General features: G+C 41.4%; 2 protein-coding genes across 3 annotated transcripts; one reads left to right on the top strand and one right to left on the bottom strand.

Annotated features, from left to right (window-relative positions):
• Positions 1 to 1,388: 1,388 nt before the first annotated feature.
• On the top strand, positions 1,389 to 2,425 carry LOC121604433 (G-protein coupled receptor 4-like). The gene is made up of 2 exons (XM_041933945.1): positions 1,389 to 1,769; positions 1,895 to 2,425. Exons 1-2 carry the CDS (start codon positions 1,389 to 1,391, stop codon positions 2,423 to 2,425), a joined length of 912 nt encoding a protein of 303 aa, XP_041789879.1.
• Positions 2,426 to 3,014: 589 nt separating this feature from the next.
• Positions 3,015 to 6,560, bottom strand: LOC121604239. Of its 2 annotated transcripts, none has more exons than XM_041933700.1 (3): positions 6,392 to 6,560; positions 4,998 to 5,262; positions 3,015 to 4,776 (listed from the first exon to the last, which is right to left on the bottom strand). In XM_041933700.1, the coding sequence occupies exons 1-3, from the start codon at positions 6,481 to 6,483 to the stop codon at positions 4,105 to 4,107; spliced, it is 1,029 nt and encodes a 342-aa protein (XP_041789634.1). In that variant the 5' UTR covers positions 6,484 to 6,560; the 3' UTR covers positions 3,015 to 4,104. The 2 variants fall into 2 exon arrangements, with proteins under 2 accessions (XP_041789634.1, XP_041789635.1); XM_041933701.1 differs by having other exon boundaries at positions 6,331 to 6,509.
• Between the last annotated feature and the right edge of the window lie 3,177 nt (positions 6,561 to 9,737).

Here is a 9,737-nt window from a genome sequence, read left to right as displayed (position 1 = left end):
TAGATCCGGTCTAAATCACATGAGTTCTCAGTGATTTTCTGTTGAGTGATTTGCATGAGACAGATTTTAAAAAGAGTTATCTAGATTGAAGCATCAGAGTAATAGAGGCAGAGATATCCTGACTTTAGTTCCCCAATAAAAATTCTGGATCCTACATTTACATTTTACATTACATACTGCAACCTGAGCGCATCCTTCATTAGACTTTATATGTCTAATAACTGCCCACATATTTTAAACTGCACATCCTCCCTTTGTTAGGCTTTTTCTTATAAATTCAACATCTCAGGCTCCATCAGAGATCACCCTGATGGCACCATCGGGATTTTTTTTTCTTTCGTAGACCACAGCTGTTTTTACAGGCTGAGTAGTACACCCAATGTTGGTTGTGTAATGAAACATTTTTTTCTAACGTATGTGGGTGTTTATCGTGACTTTGCAAGCTTGCATTCCCAGCAGGGGTTTTATCAGCACCTACCACGTTAGTAACACCTTGCATTAGATTTCTCATTTATGCTTGCCTTGCATCACCTGTTTACTGAACAGTGTACAGTTGCATCAGTGAGAACAAATGTTGAACTGTGTTGCTGCTGTACATACACAAGTACCCAAAGGAGCAGACCTGGGATCAGATTAACCTTTTTACGCCCTAACATTAACTATAAAGAAGAAAAATGAAAAAGGCATCCACAGGCCAGCAGCTGGGGGGGGCACTATGTGACTAATGTATTTAAAATGGTGAACTCAGACACCTTCTTGCCACACTTAAGAGCAACTTAAAGGATGATACAGACTTAGCAACACCACATTCCTCAAACAGGTTGTTCAACAATCAGGGAGCCCTGAAGGCAAAGACTAAAGAACACGACAAGAAAGCCATTAGCACACCACGCCAACCCTCAACCTAAACACACCCGTTTGTACATATCCAAACCATCCAATTACTGAAGATGCCTCAGCCACTATTTTGCATTACTGCCCAATCACAGCTTGGGTTGGACACGATGCTGAGGAGAGATAGCCTCCATCATGTGGAGTGTGCTTTTAAACCCCTGGCCTCAGTGATCTGGTGCGACATCCAGGAAAGTTCAGCCTGAAGACGAGGACTGCAGGACAACGTGAACTTCGTTAAGGTAATATGGATTGATGTGATGTCTGGTTCCACTGTATAGGCCTCTGTGAGGAGTACTCATGCACAACTGTAGAAAAGATAATATCTTTTTATGCTTTGGAGCATTTAATTTGAGAAATTATCTTTAGATCATACGCAAGGACGTAGTTGTTGCTATGATTTTGACTGTAAAGTTTAGAGTAACACTCTTAAGGGCTCAAAAATAGACGCAGATCAAAACTAACCTTTTCTTTCTCTTTTTCCAGTGTCAGCCACAATGTTCAACACCACTCTAAATCCTGCCACCAACCTCTACATGAACTCTACCGCTGCTGGTGGACCTCGTGGACCTCCACCATGGTACCAGTTCGCTGTATGCGCCGTGGCCCCTTATGGCTTCATTTTCTACTTTGGGGTCAAGGTGTTCAACCTGGCAGTAGGGACGCCCTCTAACATCCTGGTCATCTGGCAGATCGCCTCCAAGAAAAGTGATGCGTCCACCTCTGACATCTTTATCTTCAACCTGGCCATCTTGGACGCCTACTTCTGCCTAATGACGCCCATAGAGATGGTCAACCGGCTTCTGCTGGATGACAGTCGCATTTGGTACTCTCAGAGGTTCGCATATGGGATAAAAGACGTCGCACCACTCTTTCTGGTGAGTTTTTGCTTGTAGTAGTGTAGTCCAGTAATTTTGATTCCACACTCTCCTGCTACTAAAGCCAGAGAAATGCATGTAATCATACTGTTACATGATTTTCCTTCACTGACCTGCTGTTCCAGGTGTGCATCTGTCTGGACCGCTACATGGCAGTGGTCCACCCAGTACTGTTCGCTGGTGTTCGAGACAATAAGATCCGCATTGGCATTTCTGTGGTGGTCTGGGGCCTCATCCTGGCTTACGGCCTCATCAAGTGCATCCTGGGAGTCATGAGCGTCAACGAGATCTTCAGCGGCGTCATCCTGTTTTCCTTTGCGGTCATGGTCTTCTGCAACATCTCTGTCATCTGGGTCCTTAGACGTTCTGTGGCGGGGAAGGAGGAGATGCACCCGGTAAAGAAGAAGGCCTTCAAGATGGTGCTCATCATCCTGGCCATCATCGTGACCAACTACCTGCCGCCCGTGGCTCTCATGCCCTTCGTGTCGTACTACTCGTTTGTGGCGTTCCGCTGCCAGATCAGCATCAGTGTGTTCTCCATCATGGACCTGAGCTGCAGCATTGAGCCTCTCCTCTACATCACCAAGATGGAGCGTGTGGACGGTAGGTGCTGTGGACAGAGTTTCTCCAAGAAGTCAAAGGACGTCAAGGTGTGATCGTCAATTATAAACAAACCCCATCTTGGAAATATATTCCTATGGATATTCCCATTTTTATCCTGGATAACTGGGCAAATGTGCCCAACAATGCAAACATGCCGTAACTACATATTTGTCAAATTGAGTTAGAATGATATCTGACTTTTTGGTGTCTGTTTGACCATATGAAGAACCAGATGCCTCAAAAGTGTATAATTTCAGAGCAATAATATTAAAGTAGCAGTAAGAACAAAACATAGCTAGAAACCAGGACTGTGCAACCTCTTCCTGCACTTTCCACCACTGAAAAACAACTAAAGCTTTAAAAACTTACTAATTTTTCCCAAGTTTATTTGTAACTAAAAAAACCTACACCCCCTATTTCAGTTTGTTATTGCAAATAAAAGTAAATGCTGCAGTAGCTAGATGTAGTCATGATGGAGAAGTTGCCAGGCTAAGACCCTGCTTAGCAGAATAGCAACCATGCCAGTCAAATTATTAAGGAAGATGTTCACAATTATGAATGCAAATTAATAACTCTTCTCCAGTAACCGGTATTAGGAGCCCTTCTTGATTAACACACACACACACACACACACACACCTCTTTTTGTCCATTTTAATGAGAGAATGGGGCAAAAACTGGTTTACAGAGCACTGTTTGAGCACTTAGCCAGTCATTAATTAAGACTCATAATCAGAGATGCACTGTGGGACCAGTTAGCGACAGTGTAATGAGCAGGCATGCAGATCATGTGAGTGGTTAAGAAACTAAATAAGTAACACTGTAATTAATGAGGATGCAGGCAATGCATTGACTGTATTAGAACGCTTGTGGTATTTTTATTTTTTAGATTATAATGTGACTCACATCTGTGGTTGACATTTTCTCTCTTCAGAATGGATTTGTAGCATTTTCAATTGTAAATCACAAATTTTTGGGTGCAGGAAAATGTCCATGTATAATGAATGACTGCTGGCGTAGATGGACATGAACAAGTTTGTGTTTTGACAAAAGCTTAATAAACTGTGTTTCCTAAAGTGTTCGCTCATCATTTTACACTTCAGGTGTAAAAGTTTTTTGCATTTCCTATTTTGACATTTTACACAGATACTTTTATCAATTAAAAAAACAACTTAATATTCAAAATACATTAACTATTGGGTCTTATTTGGTTTGTGTGACTTTTCACAGGTAAACATGTGTTAGGAATCATTTATTTATCTTCTATCTTCACCCAGACTCCTTACACATCATCAGCTTTACTTCACTTAGGATCTCTTAAATTTTACATTTCGTTTTAATCAGGTTATTGTGTCATGTGGCACTTCTCCACTGACTGTGGATCTTGTCCTTCAGAGGACAGAGGCACATTAATATTTACCAACTTTAGAGCTGGTCTAATTTGCAAGTTATGCAGCCTCGCCATGATTCAATTTTTGAATTAGACATCTGATTTATTAATCAAACATTTGTCTTTCAGAAATTAGTCAATTTAGTATATCTTATCTAATTCAAACAGATCACTTGGGCCTACTTTACTAGCTATATTATATACTTGCCAAACCAGTCATGATTATCCAAAGACACGATTAGTGCACATTAATGATTCTATACAGTAAATATCATGGTTTTTATAGTCACTACTAGTAACTATTAAAAGTTTAGCAAGTAGCATCAAACTATAGGTAATGGCATTAGGTCTGAGTGATTGTGGTGTGTAGCTCTTTCAGACTTTCCAGGCTGGCCTCAGGTCCATCTTCTGAGGTCACATATCCAGGATAAGTGGGGTAACACTGGGGAGGTGGTGGTTTAGTGGTGTAATCACCTGTTCCTGATGATGAAGGCAGAAACAGTGGTATCAACTTGGCATGAGCATAGTCAATCTCAAAACCCTCAAAAATAAGGCCCATCCCCCAGGCACCCAACCCCTCTACAAGAAGCCTCGACACCTCCCAGGTTGCCAGCACCAGTTCCTCAAAGTCCCCTTTCTCTAGTTTGAATATATCAGAGGTCAAAGGTCGGCGTGGGACCAGCACAGTAAAGCCAGGGGAGTTGGGAAAAGGAGTGAGAAAGGCTACATGACCGTCGTCCTCCCACACCCGCCACTGCTGCTCCTCCCCGCGGACGATGCGTGAAAACAAGCCAGGGTGAGCTGGGTTGTCCCCGAGGAAAGTCAGATTGGGTGGGGCGTCAGGTAATGGGAGCTTGGCTCGAATCTTGGCCTGGATTTCAGTCAGGCTGGAGTCACTCCATCTGGGAGCGCTCTTGGAGGTGCAGTATCCTGGGTCATGGGCGTTGTGCTCCTCATCTGCTGCCAGATGAGGGCGCCACTCTGCATCCAGACCATGCAGAGGGAGGACACTGATCTGTGACATGAAAATAAATGTACATGTTTTAACTCAAACTTAAAAAAAAAAAGTTAAAATGATCAAACAAAGCATCAAAACATTTTTTCAGATACTTTTAAATAAACTTTGTATGAAGTGCTAATAAAATAACTACTTGCAACCCCAGAGGAAAAACTTTTTCCATGCACTGGTTTACTGTATAGCCAACCAGTCAATCCAATGGTGATAGAAATCCTCACCTGGGTAGGTCTGTCTCTGTGGGGTCTGCTGACCAGCGCACACCTGCGAACTGCCAGCTTGTCACACAGCAGCTCTGCAACGGCTCTCGCTCCAAGCAGCCAGGATAAAAACTCCTGCTTCTCCAGGTGGAAGATGCTGCCTCCCAGGTTGCCAGGGCTGCTCCGCTCCAGGATAACAGATCCTGGGGTCCAGGGCTGGGGATGGAGGTACGCCACCAGCCCCTCTGACTCCCAGATCACATGACGGTTAAGAGAGGAGGACATTCTGTGGAGCAGGGGGGGACGAGCATGAAGATGTACATAAAGTGAGATAACAGTTTGGTGCTCCTCACAGGTTTCCCTTTTGAAGTATTACAAATCAGAGGATATTGAATCAGACTGAAATTTTACACTCACTTGGGCCATTATTCTGCATAACTTGTACTTTTACTTTTTCTTGAGAACATTTTTTTCTACAAATTTGTTTGAACTTTGTAGAAAAAGTTCAGTAAAATGTATTTTATTTCAGTAAAATTCTAACTAGAAGACTTGTAATACAACATGGAACAGACTATAATATTTGGTATTTAATGAAGTAGAGGATCTCAATGCTTGTGCCACCCCTGAGCTATGGTGGAGACACACAACTGTTTTACAACACTTTTTGTATTTATGAGGATGGAAAACATCATTAGAAAATGTAGCTACTTTCTAAAACGTTATAAATGCTGTTATGTCAAAGTTTAGTCTTATGTTTTGTTGCCCAAAAGAAAAAAACACCATGACTATTTCAAGTTTTAAGTGTTTTCGTAACAATACTTTCTTTTACTGTTTGCTACGTCATCGCCACCGGTCGTTAACCATATTTATATAGCATGTATATAGATATATATATGTATAGCCTTAGCTAGCTAGTCACACAGACATAAATGCTAACGTTAGCTAACTTTCCTCTCCAACTGATCACAGTTAGCTACAATATTGTGTGTTTATTAGCTGCAATATTGTATCTTAAAGTGGACAGTTACACGTCAGCGGTTTTAGCTCACGTAAATCTGTCAAAACACAAAGTATTATGACTGTGTAAATTCAGTTAGCATAGTTCATCAAAACTGGCTCCACGTTGCATTGAAATACGGGCATCTGATTAAGTAACGTGTGCCGATTGAGCCTGGAGATCGAAGCGAATCAGATGAGTCAGAATGAAGGCGTGACGAAGTTTTTACAATGCCTCCCCCATAAAACACCTGTTTTTAGAATGGAGTTTGGTTTGTCAGTCTGACCACTAGAGAGACCGCCGGGAGGAAAGGGGCTGCGTTAATGATAATAATCCACATAATTTGAACTGACCTACCTTCTAATCATGAACCTTGTAAACAGCATAAAGTAACGTAGGAACTGGGGCTAAAACCGACCTGTTTTCCACTTCTCCCAGCTCGAAGTAAAACGTGGCGAAATAAGCACAAACGGCCAAAGACACAGAGACAGCGGCTGCACCACGCCACATAAGTCAGCACTGAAAACGAAACTAAATCGTTTTCAACCAACAGTCCGCTAACAGTACACGCCAGTCAGTGTAATGACTCATGACTCCCATTTCCAGTCACTTGACAACACCCTCTTCTTCTTCTTTCTCAGATTTATTGGTGTGTTCAAACCAGTTTAAAGGCACAATGTGACCATCTACTGGACTGGAATGTAGACCAGCACATGGGAGGTGGGAAACAAAAGCGGTCCGACAAAAAGAACATTTTAGCTTGATGTCGGTCAGTTTTTTCATTTTGTATTCTAGCACAGGTAATACTTTTAGTCTTTAGCCATTTCCAATTTCTGCTCATCGCAAACTATAAAATGCAACAGAGTAATTAATGTTAAGCACTTTGTGTTTCATCACAAAAACGTTCATACATTTTCTCTCACTTATCCAGTCCTGGATCAATGTGCTCTGGGCCTAACATAAACTTTCCCTTATTTAGGTAATTCATCATCTTCTTAGAGTGTCATCAAAGTTACACTTACATTGTGTTATCATGTTATTATTAAAGTGCAACTTGACTGAAAATTCTGCGCTGTTGGAGCTCTTGCATAACAAAAATCATAAATTTGCCAAAAATAAAAGCAGCCAAGTGGCCAAATCCAGTTCTGTAATATAGAGAGTAGGGTTTTATGTGTGTGTTTGTTTTTTTTAATGCCACGGTGAAATGAATGGCAACCACTGGCAGATGATGTCTCTGTCCAAATGTCAAAGCTTGAAAAATTGAAAGGTTCCACTCATCTAGACACACTGACACCTTATGAGCAAACACAAGACCATGTCATTTTGACCTGTGTCAGCACAGCTAAGAGTCATATGACCTGTTGACACAGATGTGTGCCATGACATTCTGACAAAAGGTTATAACATCGATGTCAAGGTGTTTTTCAGACATGCTTCTGGCTCAAACAAGAAATGTTTTGAACACAATAACTGTCCACTTCTTATTTGTTTATTTATTTTCGCGTCTGCTGTGGAACATGAAATATTTGTTTGCACTTTGAAGGAATTACACCAGAGGGCGCCGTTGAGCTGCAGACAAAGGGGAGAGAATTGCTGCTCAGTGGTACAAAGTTCAGAAACAAAATAAACAGAATTTCTGCCACAACAAAGCAAACGCTTTTAAACTCAGCACCATTTGTCCAAAACACATGCTATCTACACCAGTCTATCAGATTTGCCATTTCAACAGAGTGTGAATTCTGCTTATCTTTGGCTTGTTCTCAGAAGGACTTCCTCCTTCTGCAGAATGCTAACATAAAAAAAAACCCAGAGTACATTTATGAACATGCTTCCCCACTGTCTCCACCCATTTCTCAGCTTCTACGAAATGATTCACCACACACACACACACAAACGGACACCTTAATGTCACCATGTGTGCACAGCTGTCAGAAAGTTTTCACTGCCCTTGCTCACTTGAATGTACCCTGATGAAAGTATCTGGAGAAGTAAGAATTAAATAAAAGGAAGAGGAAAAGAGGAACAACACATTTCTGTATCTGTTTGTAAATGCATAAAATGTTCCTGAGCTCATGTAGTAACATCCTTTATCCAATCATTTGTTCACAAAGAGGTGAACCTCGCTCCATCCTCGCTCGTGAACCACTGAGCCTTTCCAGGATGCTCCTTTCATACCCAATCATGATACTATCACCTGTTGCCAGTCAACCTGTTAACCTGTGGAATGTTCACGTGTTTTTGGAGCGTTCTACAACTTTCCCAGTCTTTTGTTGCTCCTGTCCCAACTTGCTTGAAACGTGTTGCTGCATCAAATTCAGAATAAGCAGATATTTACAAAAATCAATGAAGCTGATGAGGTAAAACATTAAATATTTTGTCTTTGTGCTTTTTTCAGTTGAGTATATAAAGGATTAGCAAATGATCAAATTCTGTTTTATTGATGCTTTATACAGCATCTCAACATTTTTGGAATCAGGGGGATTCTGACATATTGTATTTCAAACATATAACAAATTACACATGTCATTATCCCTCCTCGTAGATTGCAGAAATGTTTTCTGTAGTTACCGTACACAGTGTGTTTAAGGAAATATACAACATATAGCCATTTAGTGATGCATTCTTGCTGTAGAGCAGGCATGTCAAACTGATTCCAGAAAGGGCCATGTGGCTGCAGGTTTTCTTTCCAACCAAGGAGTAGCACACCAGGCTGGAATCAAATAATCATTTGATCTCAGTCTGCAGCTGATAACTAAGTGATCCCTTGATGTTGATTGGTTGGCCTGCTGTGCTCCTCGTTGGTTGGAACAAAAACCTGCAGCCACACGGCCCTTTCTGGAATCAGTTTGACACGCCTGCTGTAGAGTATATGGTATGTGGGGATATGGTGTCTCTTTCTTATATTAAATGTATATTACATTATTTTCAATATACGTCACATGGTCTCAGATGAAAGCCAGTGAGGCACAGTGAACAAATGTGTCGTCCCACTTTCTGGTAGTAAATCTGTCTTTCTAATCTGCAGCCCATGACCTCAGTAATGAGCTCAGCTGCTCAGAGATCCTCTGTGGAGGATATCAGCTGAGGACCAGCACGGTGATTCACTCAGCCACAGTGGCCAGAGGGTCACACTGGGTGAAATTCAGGAGAGGAGTAGATAAATACAAAAATATCTCCCTCAAGATGACATGGAAGTGCTCATGTAGTTTCAGTAGAAACTCAAGAAAGAAGAATTAAAAAGACATAAAATCGCAGTTGCACATATAAAAACACACATAAAAACGCTCCTTAGTTACAGTAACATAAATGTTAAACTGAGCAGGCTGAGTTATTTTTACTGCCTCATACTTTCTTGGTTTATGGATGCAGGACAGTAGGGAACATTTACTGACACAGGATGTGGTGTAACAAACTCTTGTGCCATAATTCAGCCCAGATGTCCAAAGAATGACAAACACTGTGGCTGTAGGAGCAATTAGGATCCTTGGGTGTGAATGAAACTGAAAAAAGCCACTGAATGCTTCGCGTAATGCTCCTGGGGCAATGAGAGGGTTAAAATATCTGGAGGAACTGGTCTGTTCCTTTCTTTGTTTGACTGTAATTAACTTGTACATATACCTTGTTTAGGGGCCGTTGATGCTTTAACCACATGTACTTTATGAGTGTATCCGGCTCTACTGGGTCATGTTGACAAATGGCAGAAGCTAAGTGTCATGTGTTCGAACTATGAATGATGGAGCTTTCTCATGCACTGTTAATTCATC

Source organism: Chelmon rostratus, chromosome 3 (assembly GCF_017976325.1).
Source record: "Chelmon rostratus isolate fCheRos1 chromosome 3, fCheRos1.pri, whole genome shotgun sequence".
Taxonomy (NCBI): Eukaryota; Metazoa; Chordata; class Actinopteri; order Chaetodontiformes; family Chaetodontidae; genus Chelmon; species Chelmon rostratus.
This window is presented reverse-complemented; position numbering and strand designations above follow the sequence as displayed.

What these genes read in the sequence shown, in the direction of transcription:
- LOC121604433 (XM_041933945.1), top strand. Translation starts at nt 1,389, where the DNA reads ATGTTCAACACCACTCTAAATCCTGCCACCAACCTCTACATGAACTCT. An exon ending in ACGTCGCACCACTCTTTCTG is followed by an intron (nt 1,770 to 1,894) that starts GTGAGTTTTTGC and finishes CTGCTGTTCCAG; the next exon opens with GTGTGCATCTGTCTGGACCG.
- LOC121604239 (XM_041933700.1), bottom strand. Translation starts at nt 6,483, where the DNA reads ATGTGGCGTGGTGCAGCCGCTGTCTCTGTGTCTTTGGCCGTTTGTGCT. An exon ending in CTGGGAGAAGTGGAAAACAG is followed by an intron (nt 5,263 to 6,391) that starts GTCGGTTTTAGC and finishes CCTGCTCCACAG; the next exon opens with AATGTCCTCCTCTCTTAACC. An exon ending in ACAGAGACAGACCTACCCAG is followed by an intron (nt 4,777 to 4,997) that starts GTGAGGATTTCT and finishes TTCATGTCACAG; the next exon opens with ATCAGTGTCCTCCCTCTGCA.